This window comes from Pleurodeles waltl, chromosome 3_1, assembly GCF_031143425.1.
Source record: "Pleurodeles waltl isolate 20211129_DDA chromosome 3_1, aPleWal1.hap1.20221129, whole genome shotgun sequence".
NCBI lineage: Eukaryota > Metazoa > Chordata > Amphibia > Caudata > Salamandridae > Pleurodeles > Pleurodeles waltl.
The window spans coordinates 716,615,914-716,637,024 of NC_090440.1; the positions used below are offsets into that span (position 1 = coordinate 716,615,914).

At 42.9% G+C, this 21,111-nt stretch overlaps 1 protein-coding gene across 1 annotated transcript in view; it reads right to left on the bottom strand.

The window, feature by feature from the left end:
* The window catches only part of ANXA2 (annexin A2), a 103,367-nt gene that overhangs the window by 51,231 nt on the left and 31,025 nt on the right, over positions 1-21,111 (bottom strand). The window contains exons 4-5 of the mRNA XM_069223464.1: positions 7,103-7,197; positions 4,803-4,916 (exon numbers count right to left, since the gene is read on the bottom strand). Of these exons, the coding sequence (XP_069079565.1) occupies positions 4,803-4,916; positions 7,103-7,197 (209 nt within the window). The remainder of the gene's footprint in view (positions 1-4,802; positions 4,917-7,102; positions 7,198-21,111) is intronic.

Genomic DNA, 21,111 nt, shown 5'->3' on the forward strand with positions numbered 1-21,111 from the left:
CCCAGTGCACATGGTAGTTAAACACTGGTTAAGTTTACACTGTCCTTGCAAATTCCACTTGTCTGCCTCCTATGATTACCAAAGGGTCAAGAAGAATTGCTTTGCACAAGAAATGCAAAACAATTTTATCAAAAGCAAGAGTTTACCTTCCTTTATCCATTTACATAGGATCAGCACAATTGTTCCTGCATCGCTATCTACTGTATCACAATGAGCATGAAAGTGGTCTAGGCATTGTAAGAAAGCAACAATGATCCTCATTTGTAATGTGATACAGGCTGTACATTACACGTGAGGATGACAAATAAACTGACCAGATGTTATCATTAAAAATGGCTGATTGTGGAAAGGACTGTGTGTTTGCAAATAATGTATTCTAAGACTCTGCTTACTCCAGTGTCTTCAGCCTTTGAAGTGTCAGTCTCTTTCTTAACACATTATCACCATGAGCACTCAAATCTCCTATGCTATGCTTTAGATACCCACAATAATTATCTTCAGGTTTCAAGCCTGACCTGGTCTGCTGGAGTGCAAAAGACCACCTTTGCCTGGTTCCTTTTTGTTGTACTACATTATTCGACCCTACAGCTCAATCTGCAAACCAATTTATCAGCAGCCACCAACACTAACTGTCAGATCCACTAGGGTTGTCTATCACCAAACCTCTTTAAAATGTACGTGTTCTACTAGGAGGCATCTTGGAAGGCTCCAAGTGATTATCAGTGGCTGTCATTAATGGAAGCATTCCATTGACCATCATTTATGCCTGAATGATAACCACATTTAGATCAAGCTATCAGAGGGACCAGAGAAATGCCATGAAGTGTCCAGCTGATTTAAAGAGATCAACAATTGAATGCAGAGCAACGAGCTTTGCCTCTACAGACAGAAAAGTAAGACCTTGCTCATGGGCACCATGGCCACTGGTACTTTCCCTTTCCCTGATAAGACTCGATAGGGTCTTCTCTGTACCAGCAAGAGTCCACTCTACCATCTTCTCACACTTCTTTCTACCATCGCCTCCCACTTCAGGGATTCCTACCACTCCCTGGCTATCCACATAAAGTTACTCTGGTGCTCATGAGTGACATGACAGAGCTGTAGTCTAGTAATGCTTTCATCTTGTCCTACCAAAGAAAGCGCTCACCAAAGTTCATTTTGACCACACTTCCCAGCTGATATTTAGCCTGGGATGACAGACTACATCACCCCTACTCTGAAGGCACTTAATTAGCCACAATACTAGACTGCTACCAATTCAGGTTGCAGTGCCTGTTGCAGAAGGCACTGTATGACTGAGCTTCCAGACACTTCACCAAGAGTTCAAACAAGCATACTAAGTTTAGTATCAGCCACTCTCAACTTTTTCAGCATCTCCCCATCCAAGTATAAAAAGAGGTGACAGCAGATTTCTGCGTATCCGAGGATGGATTGTGTGAAATGCCCTAAGGGTACATCAGACATGAAGAAAGAAGGCCCCCCCTGTAGTATTCAGCACCGTCTAAAGAAACATCTCACCCTGTTTGTATTCAAGAGCATATCTGTGTAAATGTTCTGTCAACCTACTACCCAACAGCTCCTAAGGAGAACCTAGTTAGCGTCCACTCACAAGATGACTACACTGCGGAGTTGTTACTAGTGTCAACTCATCTCTGAGCAACACTTGTCGAGCCACTCCTTCACCAAGCCGTTCTCTTCATCTGAGCCATGAACAGTGCCCCATCCTTCAGCGCTCTAAGGTGGCCAAAAGAGGCAAGTGGCATTTATAAAAACCTAAAATAAACACAAGTAAAACCAATAGCCAGGGCAAACTCATTAACTGATCCATAGAAATCACCCCAGGGTCAGGAAGTCTTCCTGAACACTTCACTCCCACAGAAATATTCCTTCATGCCTTCAGAAAGAGAGAGGAAGAGAAAGGATAGAGAAAGAAAGGGAGAGAGAGCAAGAGAGACACTTACACGAAACAGATTGCCATACAATACTTCAGAGGTAAAACTAGCTGTCTTCTGAGAAAAAGGATTTGAGAAAATGATTCATGATGGTAAGAACCAACATGACAAAAATAAATGAAAAAAGCAGGAACTGGGGACAAGAGGTGCTGAGGCCTGTAAGTGAAGTAACGCAGAAGTGGAGATATTACATCTTCAGAGGTAAGAAATAAAGTGCTTAAAGAGTCTACTGATAGCCTTTCCCAATGGGAAATCATCAGTCAACCAGCTACCTACTGGCACATCAAGAGTAGGGCCTCGAAGCAAAGAAAGTTCAATGACAAACATTTCAAAGATCAAGCGAATTAAACCCAAAAAAGGTTGCAAACTCTCACAAATGAATCACCAATTCCTCCAAGGAAGGATCTGATGCACACCGCTTTCCAAAACACTCCGCATGTGCCTGCTCACAGAAAAGGTGTAATGCACATTCACACTAGCCTGATGCTCTCAGACCACTCAAGTCATGGCGAGGTGCTCAGGTCACGACCGGTCTACTCGGCAGGTTGAGCCGCTGTCTGGGAAGCCTGTACACCTGGTTTGCAAACTTTCTCGATCTGTCCTTAGATTCGGTCTTTCTTAACACTCTCCACCTAAACTACCGCAAAATGATTTCACACAGACTCACTTTAACATGTTCAATTTATTTTATTTTCACTATTTCATGTTGCTTATTTTTACTACATATACCAATAACACTACACACCTCTATGCAAACGCCACTTCGGCCAAATGCAGAAAAATTTGAAAACAAAGAAAATCTGCACAGAAGGAAGAGAGGTATTTGAAAGATGAAACTCTTTGTGGAGGTAAAATATCTGAAGTGGATCCGGACAAGATGCAAAATAGGTGCATGAATCAGTTGTTTTTAAGTTATTGGTATTTCAGAAAGAGACAACTAAGCAGTTTTAAAGACACAATAAAACATATTTAACTATTTACTTGGCGTGAAAAGTGCTCCGCTGCCCCCATAAGCTTGTCTTGTGCTCTACGAATATCATAAGTCAGATAAAGAATTAAAATAACTAAATAAAGGATTTTGCGTGGCGTTGGACACTTATGATTGTTCACTAAGATTAGAGTGGAACACCATGCAATATTTTATGCACGGAAAGAGTGACAGTGACACTTAAAATGTTATTTTGATAACATTATTTAAAAACAAAAAAGTGCTCTACAAAGCATTCTCCCAGTAATTAAGGTAAAAAATAAAAATGATTTTTTTAGCCCCAGTAAATGATGAAGCCCTTCTATCCTATGTAACTATGACTCATTCAGAATGTACAGAACCAGCCTTGCAATAGGCATTGAGAATGGCACTACCCACATTCCAGATTTGTGTACGCCCCAATAGAAATCGCCAAGTGCAAGAGGGTCCTGGTGCAAACAAAGAAAGTGGGCTTTCTCCCCTAGGTTCAATAGTGAATAACATTCATAATAGGGCCTGGGGGGGCCTTAATCTCGAGGTCCAGTCTATTGCTAGCTACACCCCTGCCTTCTGACGAGGCATCTTATGTGTGTAGAAAACCCGTTTCCGCATCAGAGTTATTAAGCATCCTACTATATGTAACGATATGAGGATTTGTACATGTGAATTGAATAATGAATGATTTACACAAATGTGGTGCCAATGTACCCATCAACAGTGGCTGATCAGAATTAGTAAGTAACTGTTTGGTTCTAAGCTGAGTGTATCTGTGAGTCGCACTACGCTTTATTTTTCTGTCTCCCTATGTTACATTTTTCTATGTGTCTCATTGCGCTAAATTTTCCTGCAGCTTGGCTTCCTGTAACTATTTGTGCGTGTAGCATGAAGGAAGTAGGTGCCTAGAAACAAAGTTTTGAGCTGCAAGAAACAACCTTGAGTAAATAGATCAGAAATTCAGATACTGCTTTGTGTTATCGGTCCCAAAATAAATAGATTATTTATACTGCTCTGGCCTAAATTAGCATAATTTTCTGGGTGCACCACACAGCACTTTTATTGTTTTACAAGGATTATAGTACTGGTGGTTTTCCATTACCCCTGGAAAGACGCAGATCTCTCTTATTTTATATTTAAAAAAAGCTCCCACATTTCCTGGGTCCACAAGTGAGAATCACAGCCAGTCAAAGTTTATTCTTAAAATTCAGAGACTTTTAGTTGGATAAAAAGACTACAGAACCAATAACTGAAATAAAACACGGATGTTTGAGTTCCTTATGCATGGATCTGGAAAACGTCTGAGCTCTGATACTTCCTGGTGACATGGTGGGAAAAACTGCACTGACCATTCGACACTGCACTACGAAAGATATTGGTGTTCTACAAGGGTTTGTTTACATTTTATGTGCAGAAATAGTTTTGAATTATGGCTCAAGTCACTTATACCCTCCAGATTCGAATTCTCACTGTGTGAGTGAAGGTGGAACTCGTGGCGAATAGGTCCAGGTTATCTGTCAAGCCAACCAACTCCTAACCCTTCCCAACCAAGAGACAAAAGGCTCCTGAGGCGGCCTTCCCTGTCCCAGGAAGTTTAAAAAAATCTGTAATTGATCAATTAAGGACAAGATTTCAACGTGCGAGTAGGAAAATGACTCCGTGCAATTGATTGCTGACCATAACGAGAAAGGATGATTTAGGATTTAATGCAACAGGGAGAAGTCTTATGTGGTAATGAATGTGTGAGAGATAGTCGTTGGGTAGAGGCTGAAGAATGGGGGGCGGCATTGGAATAGATACTGAGAGCTAAATAATGAACAGTAAAAGAGCAAAAACACCAATACCACCAATATCTGGGACCCATATTTGGCCGTAATATCATAGCTCACCTTCATGGAACCCTTCAGCTCACTGGCATCGTACTGCGGATGTGTCTTCAACAAACCCAACATCGTTGTCTCCAGACTACCTGACAGAGCAGACTTCAGTGCTGAATTTAGGTCCTAGCAGAGAAGAACAAAAGAAAAAAACAAAGATCTGCCGTCAATTAACTGACTAGCTGTACAGCCCTTCATTTCAAAAGCGCATGGGCTGAATGAGGCCAAGATATGTTATTGTTACCCGTCAAACCATCACCAGAGCCCAGAGCACACTCGAGGAAGGAACATGAATGCCCAGAAGCATTCGGGCAGGAAGGAGAGAAACTTGGCCAATTAATAAATGTTTACTTTAATGAAAACATGCTAATGCTCGAGGGAAGCACAATTTATAAATATGAGAATGAATGGAGTCACAGACAATTATGACATATGTGTGTTGCTAGCATATGTCTGTAAATCACACCTGTATAGTGCTATGAATTGGTGGTTTTAATTGATCAGATCTATAACGTGCTTTATTGATAAGATTTTGTAGGTGCCATTGCATGTAAATTTTTCTTGTCAATTGGTTCTTCTTTCTGATTATCTTGGTCAACGTGACAAAATGATGACACACCTGACAATCAGATGCCACACGCGGCTTTAAGATGTTATTGGTCTCACTGGCGTTTGGCCACTTGATGTCAAACCTGCTAGCTGGTAGGCTTGGAAGGGATGCATGCTATTGGCTTATTCAATGGAGCATCGGAATCCCACAGGTATCATGTTCAGTTCTGCAGCTAATCGGGCATATTTTCTATAGGTCATTGACTTTTCAGTTTGCTGATCAGTGCAGCATCCTCGATAGGCTTGCATAAATGTCCTGGAGTGCCAATCTGGGGCTGAGGAAGGCAGTAGTGGCCGAAATCCTGGAATTTCCCACCCTGTGCCATAGCCCCTGCCCCTAGGGCTTACTAAAAGTCTTACACCAAGCAATGGGAAATACCCTCACTGCTGGGGCTGGGGCACAGAGTGAAACTAGCTCAGGCCTAGAAAGGAGGGGTTACATATCTAGAAAAAAATAATAGGTGCAAGTCTCCTCTGGTTGTCATCCAGATAGCAGGCTGGTGTTTCGTGCTCAATTATTTATGTAGTGCCTTTCACAGGGGTTCACATCACTTTGGCAAAATTGGAGAATAGGAGTAGCTGCCTGTGTACATTAGATATAAGAAGTGCCTGTGTGCAGAAACAACCAGTTATAACTTGCATGCTTAAAAGAATACTCACAGGCTGTGAATTATTTTCAGAACTGCAAGTCTCCAAAGAGCTCTCCTTTGGAAGTTTAAATCCAAAAGATAAAAAAATGGGATGGGTTATCATGGGGGATTCTAAGTACTTAGTATGAAGCCAAACAACATTGGCCAACCCAATAGGTCCCGCCTTTGGAACTATTGGCTTTTGCAAGGGATTTTTAGTCATGCTGTACAGCATCCCCAATGTTCTATGTGATGTGATCAGCTGTTTTTAGCACTGGTGGTGAGTTCTCCTGTACGTTGGTAAGTACCCCATGTTCACATCTAGCACATGGATACGGGTCACATGGCAGCCATGGCCAGGTAGATTGCAAAGGATATTGGAGCATGGGTTGGTCAACCACTAATGTTATCTCCCATCTGCATATGTGCCCTGTCATTCCAAGGGTCCTATAAGTCAGTCCTCCTACACAACGCAGTCAGTCTAGTTTGATACAGCCACACACTTTCCCATGTTACTTTCTGCAGTGTCCTCTGCAGTGACTTGTAGCAGGGTCCTCTGCAGCAGTAAACTCCACTCACAGGGACATGGGTGGGTGGGTGTCATCTTTCACTTTGCACACTCCAGCTTAGAAATTGATCATTCTCGTTGTTATCCCTCATGTCCCCCTTATTTCCTGCTACATTGTACCTCATGCTAACAACTATTCTACATCCTAACAAACTAAGTGCACCTTTCACCATACCCCAAACTGTTCCAGCTGCGCTGGAGATGCATGTGATTCAAATTATATAGTGGACAGATGGCCCCCCTGTCACAAGGGTGACTTTCAGCCTTTCCTTGGTTTGCAGCCCAAAGTACCAGGAATGCTGTTGTTTTTCTGCCTGTATTTGTAGTAGGGAAACTACAAGTCCCGGCATGCTCGGTCATGCACAAGTTAAAAGTCACCTTGACGACACAGAGACAGCTAACAGCTGTCCACTCAGTTCAGACATCAGACTGCTCAGCAGTTACTAACCATGGTGCATTTTGAAGCACAGTAGCAAAAGTATGTAGGCAGAAAAGATGTGACCTACCTTTTTGGTTCTCCTCTGATAACAGAATGCAATATCTTGCCTCTGTGCATTGCTGCGGTTGGTCAGGATGTTAACGATGGTGACCTCGTCCACACCTAGGAAAGAACATACACCGCAGGGTTAGTTAAGGAGGGACGTTTTGGCCAACAAGTGCACGGTTATCAAACATTAATTCCTTTAGGTGGGAGCCAGGTGATCCATGCCAGATTTCAAGCATTATAGCTTCACACTGATCCTATTTAGAGCCACTGTTAGTAAATATCATACTTGTATTTCCAGAATATCTGGCTGGGTCAGTCCTCCCATGGGACAACAGGCGACAAAAGGGCAGCCAGTCTCTGTATGTGTTCCCAAATGCATAGTAAGGTTTGCGGAATTAAGTCTGTGACCAGCGATCACTGTGGGGGAAGTCTGAACCCATTCAACCACCTCACCATGTAAGGGATGAGCCATTCCAGCTAGGGGGTCTTTGAGAGACTTATAGCGGGTGTGACAGTGGGAAGCCGTGGGCAGAATGACATACAGGCCTTTATAGCAGATGTGTAATCACATTGCAACCACTAGCCATAGACGTGTTGCTGCTTCTGCCCTTTAGACCCCATGGATCTATCTGACTTTATCTAGAAGGGAAAGAAGAAGACGGGAGTAAGGTGGGGTCACAGATCTAACAATAAAGAATACAGCAAAGAGATGGTTAAAAGCTTTCTCCAAGTTCATTAGCTTTATTTAAAAAATCGCAATTGTGAACTGTTAGTATAAAAAGGAAAGCTGGGCTTGCAGAGGGCCAATGAGTGTGGGTTCCCCCCGCATCACTGCTGTGAAGATGCTGTTTGTTACTGACGGTGGTCCAGACTGTGACGCGGGACGTGGTGCAAGCGGGAATCATGAGAGTGTTGGGAGTAAGAAGCAAGTCTCAGAGAGTGGCACATTTCAATGCCAGCACAATGCGCCTTTCGACAAAGCTTTTTAGGCAGATATAATTAATTCTGCAGTCACCCTGCACTTGTATGAGGCAAGAAAGCGTGTCGTTCCTTTGTTAAAGGTAGATCCCGGATACAAGTAAACCATGGAAGCAGGATATGAGAAGAGGGTTTCAGATGACTGCAGGAGTGGAGACTTTACTAAGGAGATTCTTGAACACATTTTCAATTTGGATGGGCTGAATTGTTGTCTTCCGCCTCAGAAATTCATTACCAATTTGATTAGATTTTTTTGCGATTATTGGCCAGATGTAGATAGATGCAATTTTGACTTTCCTAAATAGCGACTTCATAGAAATCGCTCTTTAAGAAATGCAAAATACAATGTTTAAAGATACAGATTTCCTAATAGCAATTCCTACATTGTAGGGATCGCAATTAGGAAATCGCTATTTAGAAATCCCATTGCATTTGAGGATTTCTTATAAGGAAATCACAATTTAGGAAATGCAAAATCAAGGATAGCAATGGGCAAAAAGCCCCTCTTGGTGCACCCCAAAAACAGGGGTGCACCTGTAGAGGACACACATGCCCACGGGGCATGCGTGTGCTCTATTGCAATTAAAAACAAGCATTTGCAATGCAATGGGTCTTGCGTTTGCTCAAGTTAGAGCTATTAGTGTTGTAAATTCCTAACTGAACTTTTCTCGACACATAAATTGAAAATGAAAAGTAAAACAGTTGACATAAGCAAGTCAATTCAAAGCACCACGGCCACTATTAGCGTGAGCATGAGACTTATTGGCTCCCTGTGTGAATGTCTAAAAAGGATCGCGGCTGGGATGAAAGGCAAACCACAACTGGAGGAAGGGCCAACACACGCTGTAACAGGAGGAAGCGTGACGTAGTGTGATGGCCAACAGGTTCACTTAGTGAAATCGCCTGGGAGGGAACTCAGCACACAAAGGAGGGACAGTTCACACAATGCACCAATAAAAATGAAGCAATTAAAAAAAGCACAACAAAAAATGAATAGCAAGAGTGGGCGTGGTTAAAAGCTCACAGAGAGATTACAATAGGCCCGAGTGCTTGACCTAAAAAAGCAATTTGGGGTGCTTTTTTAAATTGCACCTGGTTACCATCAACTTCAAGGGAAATTCATGATACATCAGAATAGGAATCACAAATAGGAAATCCCTATTTGCCATTCCTTAAAGGGCTTTGCATGTAAGAAAAGCCCATTTTGCATTTCTTAACGGCCCAAAATAGCGATTTGGACCATTAAGAAATGCAAACTGGCTTTGTACATCTGGCGCTATATGTGGCTCTTGATAAACAAGATGTGTGTAGAGTGAGGTGTCTATATGCCAGCAGAACTCTGCTTCCTATGATGCCTCCATGGCAGGAGAAAACTGGCCAGCTTATATGGCACCACTAAAGACAGATTCCTGAAACAGACGAACATGCAAGCTGAATCAAGTGCACACAGTGGTCTCACTGGGGCATCACTTGGTCACAACAGTCCACTTTTAAGTCGTGCTCCATAAGAATAGAAATGCTTGCATATACAAGAATGAAAAGTGGTTAAATTATGTCACGAACAAATCAAAACACTTAATCAAATAATTAGACCAAAGTATCTCCAGTGTTATTCTCAGTAAGAAAATAGGCTGACCATGGAAAATAAACATGCAATGTGGTAATCAGCACACCCATCCCAAAGGTGGTGGTATTGGAATTTCAACATTCATTTTGTACCTTTCAACACAAGATCCTTACGGAAACCACAGGATATCATGATTGGACAGTACCTCTGGCAGCTTGGTGAGGCAGGGACAGAGTCAATCATATTTTGGTCAGTCATCTGTGTGTGTGTGTGTGTGTGTGTGTGTGTGTGTGTGTATATATATATATATATATATATAAATATATATATATATTCACTTAAAAAAACAAAGGTTACAGAGACATTATAGTTAGGTTCACATTTTACTCACACAGAACCCTAGAAATTCAGCAGTTATAGTTGTGATTACCTTAAATAACTATAACTCAGACCCTAAGGTAACTATAACTCGCACCCACGCCATGCACAGTTTTCTGCTCAATAATTTTACTGTAAATAGTACAGTAACATTATCAATTAAGTCATAGAATATGTCATCAGTGATGTAATATTTGGGGTAATTGGCAGTGCATGGAAAGGGTGCGAGTTATAGTTACCTTAGGGCGTGAGTTATGGCTACCACCAGATAATTAGGCAGATAACCATCTCCTGCAGTCAGGCACTGCGGTCAAACCCCAATAAGCACCCAAACCCGCACCACGCAAGGCCTTCAGTCGTGCATGTGGCCAGGCCCTGTGGCTTACCCCCTATAAGCACCAAACCCTCCGTATGACAGTAACCAACGCATTTTGTCTACAAGGACTTCTTCATGGCTGCAGCCGGCAAGGTGGGGAGGCGGAAACATGTCAAGGTGCTATGCCAGTGCGCGTTGCCGCAGGAAGCAGTGGAGACAGACAGAGTCTATAGCCTGGAGCATGGGAGAGGCTGAGTTGGCTGCAGCCCTGAAGACGTCCCTGTGGACGAAATGCATTGACTTGTGTGATTAATACGAATTGCAACTATTATGGATATAATGAATTATAGAAGAAGATGGTTGTTATGAACACTTATGAATAAAGAATTTGCTCCACTGAGAAGGAAGTGTTGAGAATTTGTGCCATCCATAACTCTGGAATTAGACTTTGTTGAATCATTTATTATGATATGGAACCTATATGAGTGCTGAGTCTGATGTAAATAATGGAATTCCAGGACTCTGTCCTGCTGTATTGAGGACTATGAGGGTTGGTCTTGTGCCCAATTTACATGGGGGAAATTTAAAATAGATTTGTCCGTCGGTGTGGTAAGGCACAGCATTGATCACCTTGGCCCTTCTTTTGATTTGAATGAGCATATAGGCAATGCTTATAAGAGTTTAGTACATTAACTTGATGATACAAAAAGATTTATGAGCCGGAATTCATTGGTTCAACTGTCAACGGTGTTTCAACCTGAGTTACTTAAGGTCATTGTTGGGACAGTAAGTCTTCTGCATGTCTCTGGAGTGTGTGCTCCCCCTGACTTATGGTGAGCTACAGGCAAGTCACTTAAAAGTTACTGTATGGTTTCTGGATCTCTATCTCAGTGAACATGACAAACGTATGTCTACTGAGGATCTCCCTGTTTACATGGACTGAGACCCTAGAGCTTAGCTCTGAGGTTGAGAGTGGCATGCATAGTGCACCCCTATTTCACAGAGATTGGCTAATGCCCTCTCTACCAACGTGGTGGTAGACTGACAGTGGTGGCAGCAATACATTTATAGTCAGGGATACCTGTACCCTTTGTGTGGGGGGGAGCTACTAGCCACCCTCCTGATCAAGTCTGTGCAGTCTTCTTTCGCTGTGGTCCTGTTGTCTTTGTCTACCTAGGATGTGTGTTTGAGGGCCAGTAGGTTCCCTACGGGAGATTGGTGAGAAAAGCCATTGTGTTTAATGTGAGCTGAGCTGTTCTGCCTGACATTCCAGCTCCTTCGTGGCACTCCCTTATAACTTGGAGAAGCCTGGTGGGCTGGGGGTAGACACTGACTCTTATCTGTGTTTAGTCACAGTAATTGCTAGGAGGGACGCCACCTTTTCTTTTTGATGGTGGTCAGTGATCCTGGCCTGGGGTTAATTAAAATTCCTCTCTGGGGAATAGCTAGGGCTGATATCAAGAGCCTGTCCTGAAGCCCAGTAACTCATCCTATACATGTCTTATACACTCAGTGAGCATAACACAAATAGGCCTCCTGACTGGAGGTGCACCCGGCAATCAAAAGTAGCAGACCCTCTGATTGGATAAGCCTATCAATCAGAGGTGATAAAAGTCTGGCCTGAATGGTCAGTGGTTGTTCAAGACTAGTTTTTGGTTCTAATAAGCATCTACAGAAGCCAGCTGTGGGGCTGCGGTGTAAAGGAAAGGAAGTTTGCCACCACGTCTGAACTTGAAAGTTTTCTCTGTGATAGATAGATTCTGCAGTGAAGGAATTTTCCAGCTGTGAAAGAGCAAAAGGATCTATCAGCAGGCTGAATACAGAAGCAGAGGGCCAGCTGTCTGTGGGGCTTGCCGAGCACCGACTTGGAAGACAAGGGAACTGCAAACAGCTGCTCAAAATAAGGAAGCTTGCAGCACATCAACAGAGACAGAGGCAGACGAGGAAGCTTTATTCCACCAATCCTTTGAAGATGATATAAGTTTGCCCAGACCCCTCCTATGTGCTGTTGGAGCCTGCGATACTTACAGTTACAATATGTACCTGGGGAAGAGTGTCCTGTGGTACAGGCCCCCTACCTTTCTCTTTGTGATACATGGGGGTACCAGGGTGTACAGGCACTCTGGCCAGCTTATACCCTCCTACAGCTAGCCAGTGGCTACTGGCCTAGCGGGACTCCAGTAAATTGTGCCAAGACATCAGGCATCTGTGATCAGATCCCTGACTCCACCAGAGCGGTGTCCTTGCTAAGGACGGGAGGGCACTTCTGTTCTTTGGGTGGTGGCTTCTGTGGCTGATCTGGAATGTTTGAATTCACATTATATGCTGAAACTACACCACTGCCATACAAGAACTGCCATCATGGCTCTATCAAATGAGAGCAACCCTGTGCAACATGGTCTGTAATATGCAATGCTAATTGTGTGTCTACATGCTATCTATGTTTGTATAGTGCTTAGCGTCTAGGCAGTATAATACTGTTTGGGGTCAGAACTCTGGCCCAGTGGGTTAAAGAGATGTCTGGTTTTTATTGTTTATCCTGGTTTTATGTGTAGTATATTTCTCTTATGTGTATTAAAGTAATTTTCTTTTTAAAAAGTAAAGCACTGACTGAACACTGATCTTATTAGCTGGTAGTACAGTGTACCTTGTATTCTGAAAGTCTAAACCCACCTCACCTCCTTGAGTAAGCCTTGGACTGCTTTGTCTCGCTACCCTGAGAAAAGTCAAGTGCTGGAGAGGAGTACCTGGTTATCCAGTTTTGGGTACACTAGTATTGAGGCCCCAGGACACCAGTGGGGAACACTCCAGTTGAGGCAATTGGAGCGCGGTGCCTTGGTGCCAGGAAACCGGGTCACAAAGTCATCATAAGAACAGAATTGCATGCAGATAATGTAGTGCTGATTAATGGATCAGAGTCTGTCCTGGAAGTGGTTGTTCTGGAGTCAGTCATCAATGTGCTTCTATTAACCAGTGTGGATGGCAGACGCAATATGGATCATGAAGATAGGTCATGCAGACCTCAACACCTCACAAAAAAGCAGAGGTTCTATATGCCTTAGGGGAATAAGGCTCTTATCCCGCAACAAAGCATGAGTCAACTGTGGAAACCTCTCTTCTCCACCTTCAGCTATACTTACTTCATTGGCTTAAATGCCTTATATGTTGTACTTTTTGTACTTCTAATAAATCAATTTTAAAACTGAAAAAGAGGGTAGCACTAACAGCGAGTGAATAAAGGTGATGGGAATGATGTAGTGTCAGAAAAGAGAGCACATCTGCAGGATGCACAGACCTGTCTTCTGGGAGTTTGACTACTGGAGCGAATGTAAGAGGTCGTGTTGGGTCATGGTAGAATTGGGGCAGACAAAAGGCAGGCCAAATAAAAGGTAACACATTTAGTGAACATGGATCCTAGATGTCACATTTAATGCCAATGTCTGGTTAGAAAACTGAACAAGCAAATAGCTAACCAGAGCTCAGCAATCAAAACTCTAACCAGAATATGAACAACAGAATGTGATTGGCCGGTAGGATGGCAAAGTGCTTTCCCCATATAGACATATGCAGGCAAAAGGATTCGAGAAGAACAACTTCTCTCTTCTGTGTGCCATTTATACCTTTACATTCTGGGAACATAACAATAAGTGCACTACCTTCACTCACTTTAAGTAACCAGATAGGGAATGCTGTAACACCACAACCTCGACGTTCTTACCACAACTGAACATTGTGACTGCCCCCAAGAAGATATTGGTACCCTGGCAGCTTACAGTTGATGTCACAGTGAGTCATCTTGAGTGCGGCTATGGTTGTTGTCCAAAGGAAAATCTTTGCAATTAAAGGCAGACTTGTGGAGCCACCCATCGGATGATGCAAAGATGCACACCATATACATCAAGAATAGCTTCATGCTGCAAAAAACACATGTGCTCTCTGACCATCATCTTAGCCCATCTCCATTTTTAAAGAATTTGGAGGGCGCGTCTAGCAGTGAAAGCCGACAAAAGCAAAATAGGCCATCACTGTGTTAAGAGTGGTCCAAACGGCCAGGTTTCTCAGTTTTTCAATATCAGGCAAAGAAACATTTTAATTAGAAAAAGACATTCTATATTAAACAAGCTATAAGCAATAAGAAACCAGATTTTTTTGAAGCTCTGCAAATACATGCAAGAGCAAATTCAAGATGGCAAGCTTGATCGACGCTCCGTATACCAGCATGTTTATGTCTGATACTTTAACTTCTGCAGTCAATGAGCTGTGGGTTCTCTGAATGTATCACTGCTGCAATAAATAGGAAAGTGTCCTTAATTTCGAAATGGGTGCTACAAACAGGCGCACTGACATCACCACCTGGTGTAAAACTGTGTTCATGTTCTAGCGTAAAACATAGGCAATACCTCACTGTAACGAGGCTACCAGTCGCTTATGCTGCATGTCTCCACTTTCATAGCCACGGTGAGAATAACCTCTGTGTTTTTACTGAAATTCGGCTTCCACGGTAGAAGTGTGTGGAAAACTGCATATTTCATCCAATCGGTGCATTCTCGCTGCTGCTGCTTCAATGAGAGGAGGCTTTCTGTTCTTAATCTCCCTTTCTCCAATTGCTTAACAGTCTGCCAGCATTTGGAAAGAAAGTGAGAGAAATCTCGAAGCCCAGGAAGTTAGTTCAGCTCTTTCATCCACAGAGGATGTATACTGTAATCACATCTCTGGCACCGAGTATAACCCGTAGGCCTGCCAGTGGGAAAGCGCTGCCAACAAGCCCTGGCCTGGGACTGGAACAAGGCGCTGACTCAACACTGATGGGTGTGGAAGGAACAGCACTACAATCAAAAACTAAGTCCGTGAGGAGAAAAACATGATGTCTCACTGTGGGTTTTTTAACCAAAGTATAGTGGGAAAAGTACTTGGTTTAGGAGTGGTAAATATCAGTGGTACATATCAGAGCCATCTAGATGAACCAGAATATTTGTTTTAAACACATGTACTGCAGATTTTACAGGCCCACAGTACTGCAAATAGCAGCTTTTTCCCTTAAGCACCGGCAAAGCATACAGAATTATTTAGTAAAGGAGAAAGCATATCAGCAGGTTGTAAAAATGGTTTTGATATATGCAGTGCAAATTGGCATCTCTGCCTTATCTTGTGAGTCAGACAATAAATGAACATTTTATGTCATAATATTTTGCATGATTTTATGTGATGGAGTAAGGAGACCCCTTCAAAGGCTACCACAAGGTCAGGTGTACAGCTATCATTAGTGCAGCAAGTTCAGTGATACCAGTTACCTGGGTGAGGGGGAGGAGGGGCTGACTGCACTCTATTTTGATAGCCTTTTGGTATCTATCTGAGGCGTGGGGGGCCCATTTCTCTTGCTTGCGTTATGGTCCGTAGCACCTTTGCTTTGCCATTCGGAGAAGCAGTATGCACAACTCTAGCCTGCAGCTGGGCACTGTGGGCTCTCACTACCACAATGGATCTCGAGATCTGATGGCCAAACCTATTCAGACGCAGAGCAGTCATCACAGTGATTACAGGTGAGTGAGGGCATTGAACAAGAAAACACAATGGCACTAACTGCTCCCTAAGTCGGTCGCTCGTACAAAAACAGCAGCTCATGAAACTGGAGACGGAAAGGAACAATAAACACAGTAAAGTGAGAGTGCCAGGACTGCAGTCCTGCACGATGCCTGCAGCAATCCTGTCATACTGCCAGCAGAGCTTTGGTAACATCGCCATGTAGTGAATGCTGTCAGCAGGGTCCCTACAGCCCATGCAGCATGGTCACATTGTAGAAACTGTCAACAAAGCTACCACTTCACTGGTCTGCAGTGCCTACCATCAACAGAGACACTGCACAGCCCCCCACGGCTCTGGCCTGCGGCCTACCATCAACAGAGACACTGCACAGCCCCCCACGGCTCTGGCCTGCGGCCTACCATCAAAAGAGACACTGCACAGCCCCCCACGGCTCTGGCCTGCGGCCTACCATCAACAGAGACACTGCACAGCCCCCCACGGCTCTGGCCTGCGGCCTACCATCAACAGAGACAATGCACAGCCCCCCACGGCTCTGGCCTGCGGCCTACCATCAACAGAGACACTGCACAGCCCCCCACGGCTCTGGCCTGCGGCCTACCATCAACAGAGACATCTGCGGTCTACCATCAACAGAGACACTGCACAGCCCCCCACGGCTCTGGTCTGCGGCCTAACATCAACAGTGACACTGCAGAGCGCACACAGCATTGGTCTGCAGTGTCTACCATCAACAGTGACACCGCAGCACGGGCTCACACAAAACAGTGAACACAGCATGCAGTACATACTGTGCCAGCAAGCAGTACTCTGTCAAATACTTTGAAATGCAAATAGCAAATCTGAGTTAATTAGGTAAACAGACTTTGACAAAAAGACAACTTAACAGAGCTTTGCAAACAGACAACTTTAAAAACCATAATGGTCGGCGCGACCACAAAACTAAAAGCAATTCAGAGATCTGGAACACTGAAGTGTGCGATTTGTTTTTTATGGCAAGCATTCAAGACCTCTTGTTGCTACTTTAGTATATACTTCTATACTTCTTTGTGGGGTCTCTGTTTTTTCACTGGTTTGTTTCAGTGTCCTTAAAAAAATCCTTGCTTGCTAGTGGTCAGTCCTTGCTATTTGTCCCACCTTTTACACAGCTGTACACTCCCCTGGGGCATGGCCCTAGTACTTGTACACTGCCACTTGTGCCTATGTAGCATGTGCTTAGGGATTACGTTTTTCTTAGGATAATAACATTTGACCAGAGCGCTGGATGTTTCAGTGGCTCCAGTCTGTTTCTGTTAACAGGGCTCTAGTCTATTACTTATTTTCATCTGCAGTCATGTGTGAATTTGTTTATTCCATTCCTTACTCTCCCTCTCGCATTTTTTAAACGTAGATGTTGCATGATAAAGCCGGCCCTGCGTAGATGAATTATTCACTTTTAAATGCGATGTTGATTTTTTTATTGCTTTTTAAACATTGAAGTTTTTATGTGCTTCAGTAACTAGTTTTTTGGGGTAAATATTAACATCAACTTTGTAGCAGGATGAAGGATACATTGTATTTATAGGTATGTGTATATGGTGTTCAATGTGAGCTATTGGCATTAGGTAGGCTGCATGGCGATTTAACTTTGTATATTTATTGCAAAACTGGTTACAAACCTAAGCAAAACAACACACCATAAAAAAGGTCATTTTTTATCACACAACAAAGCATATAAATTATTCAATGTTGACTGCAATGTTGAAGTTTAAAAAGCAAATGCTTTCTTTTGAAATAATCTCTTTATTATGTAGTGGGCTGGAATATGTTTGCTTCTTAACAATTTGAAAGCTTGGGAAGTAGTGTCATGTCTTTGTGTGAAGCTTAGCATCCATACCTTCGGCCACATCACTCACTGCGCCTTTCTGAAATAAACATTCACAGATGCTGGTTGTAACAAAGATACAAATCTTTAGGGCTGGCTGTTTAAATTCTCTCTTTCTTCCTGAATAGCTGTCTGCTACTTTAACACATTGACAGACTAGTTAACTGTTTCACACCACTCCATATGTAGATGCAGGGCTGCTTTAGCGCTGCTGTTGCCTTGTGCTGCTGTTGCCTTGTGCGACAGTGTTTTTTGGTGCTCCCCACCCCATGACTAATTCCTTGGAATTCCTTACTACCACTGGGCAAATGAGCCTCTCATTTTTTTTTAGCCCCAATTTCACATACATTTATTTGTTTTAAAGCACTTGTAAAATATGGCTTTATTAATCCACTCAGTTATTTACATAAAATATTGTTCTGTTCTTTGCAGCAGGCATGTTAACTGTCTACGCTACTGTATGGCGAGTTATAGCTGCTTTTGTACAAAACTCCCATCTTTTTCCTTGGCAGGAACATTAATCACAAGAGGTATCTGATATTTCAATTGTTTCCTGAAGGCTGAACGCAAACGGAGATTTCACCCTGTGCTTTAAAATCGCACGTTTTGTAAGTTATTGCTAAACACAGTGCCTCCCTGAGGTTAGCGCCTCCAAATCGAGGCTCACCACCAGGTGCGGCCATACCACTTGCACCGCTATAAAACCGGTTCTGCGTAGATTCATTATTCACTTTTCAATGTGATGTTGATGCGATGTTGATTTTTTATTGCTTTTTAAACATATGTTTTATATATATACAGGGAGTGCAGAATTATTAGGCAAATGAGTATTTTGACCACATCATCCTCTTTATGCATGTTGTCTTACTCCAAGCTGTATAGGCTCGAAAGCCTACTACCAATTAAGCATATTAGGTGATGTGCATCTCTGTAATGAGAAGGGGTGTGGTCTAATGACATCAATACCCTATATCAGGTGTGCATAATTATTAGGCAACTTCCTTTCCTTTGGCAAAATGGGTCAAAAGAAGGACTTGACAGGCTCAGAAAAGTAAAAAATAGTGAGATATCTTGCAGAGGGATGCAGCACTCTTAAAATTGCAAAGCTTCTGAAGCGTGATCATCGAACAATCAAGCGTTTCATTCAAAATAGTCAACAGGGTCGCAAGAAGCGTGTGGAAAAACCAAGGCGCAAAATAACTGCCCATGAACTGAGAAAAGTCAAGCGTGCAGCTGCCACGATGCCACTTGCCACCAGTTTGGCCATATTTCAGAGCTGCAACATCACTGGAGTGCCCAAAAGCACAAGGTGTGCAATACTCAGAGACATGGCCAAGGTAAGAAAGGCAGAAAGACGACCACCACTGAACAAGACACACAAGCTGAAACGTCAAGACTGGGCCAATAAATATCTCAAGACTGATTTTTCTAAGGTTTTATGGACTGATGAAATGAGAGTGAGTCTTGATGGGCCAGATGGATGGGCCCGTGGCTGGATTGGTAAAGGGCAGAGAGCTCCAGTCCGACTCAGACGCCAGCAAGGTGGAGGTGGAGTACTGGTTTGGGCTGGTATCATCAAAGATGAGCTTGTGGGGCCTTTTCGGGTTGAGGATGGAGTCAAGCTCAACTCCCAGTCCTACTGCCAGTTCCTGGAAGACACCTTCTTCAAGCAGTGGTACAGGAAGAAGTCTGCATCCTTCAAGAAAAACATGATTTTCATGCAGGACAATGCTCCATCACACGCGTCCAAGTACTCCACAGCGTGGCTGGCAAGAAAGGGTATAAAAGAAGGAAATCTAATGACATGGCCTCCTTGTTCACCTGATCTGAACCCCATTGAGAACCTGTGGTCCATCATCAAATGTGAGATTTACAAGGAGGGAAAACAGTACACCTCTCTGAACAGTGTCTGGGAGGCTGTGGTTGCTGCTGCACGCAATGTTGATGGTGAACAGATCAAAACACTGACAGAATCCATGGATGGCAGGCTTTTGAGTGTCCTTGCAAAGAAAGGTGGCTATATTGGTCACTGATTTGTTTTTGTTTTGTTTTTGAATGTCAGAAATGTATATTTGTGAATGTTGAGATGTTATATTGGTTTCACTGGTAATAATAAATAATTGAAATGGGTATATATATTTTTTTGTTAAGTTGCCTAATAATTATGCACAGTAATAGTCACCTGCACACACAGATATCCCCCTAACATAGCTAAAACTAAAAACAAACTAAAAACTACTTCCAAAAATATTCAGCTTTGATATTAATTAGTTTTTTGGGTTCATTGAGAACATGGTTGTTGTTCAATAATAAAATTAATCCTCAAAAATACAACTTGCCTAATAATTCTGCACTCCCTGTATGTATATAGTGAGAGACACCAAAATAGTAATATAAAACAATTAAAAAAATTGCAACATTTTCAATTTCAACTGCAGATAAAGGAAGAAGGTAAATAGAAATGCTTTAGGTATATACAGGGCCACTAGATTTTTATGGCAAAAAGGACCTCAGTGTGCAGCAGAGTTGACCGATATATATGTTAAAAAAAGTCCACTTATTCATTTACAACACCAATAGCTCTAACTCAAAAAACCTGAGACCTACTGCATTGCAAATGCTTGTTTCTTTTGAATCATGTAAGGAAACCATGTAATAGAAACATGCCCTAGGTTAGAGCAGTAAATGAAAACTGGAAGATGGTTTTGTGCACAAAATGGTGTACAGGCTCCTGCTTTGCAGCGAGAAACTTAAACAACACTCTTCAGAACTTGGGTGCCTGGAATAACAGGTTTTGTAAATCTATCTGGAAAAATGGCTTAAATATCTTTAACAGGCTTGGTGCACACCAACATTCTTCCAGCAGAAGGAAAGAAGTTGGAATCCGGGTAAGCTGCTGTGGCTCCGAGACAGACAATAGCTTACGTCTCAACTTGTCCTGTAGTGGTCCTACTGGCACCAGTGTTCAACCATTTGTCTCAAATTTGACCAGGGCAAATCTCAAGTAAATCACATGATTGTAGCGTTGGTGGTCATGAGCAACTTATTTTACTGGACCTTCAATGAGCCATGAATAATCAACACATAAATAAATCACAATGATTCGTAAGGTTACCTTCAAAGCTAGCAGGCATTTGTGGTTCTCATAACTGTAGAACATTGAGCATCAGTGGCCCGACAACTCAATTGACTAGGACAGTGACAACTGACCACCCACAACTCACTGCAATAGGAGTAATGAGTGATACATAATCCACCCATGGTTTGGGATCTGTCCTCGGGTGCTTTAGTCAATCGTTCGCCTTCCATGCCTCAGACAGACTTCACAACGCATCTCCTGAGTCAGGCACCCGTGCCTGTATCTGACTGCCCATGCAAATACAC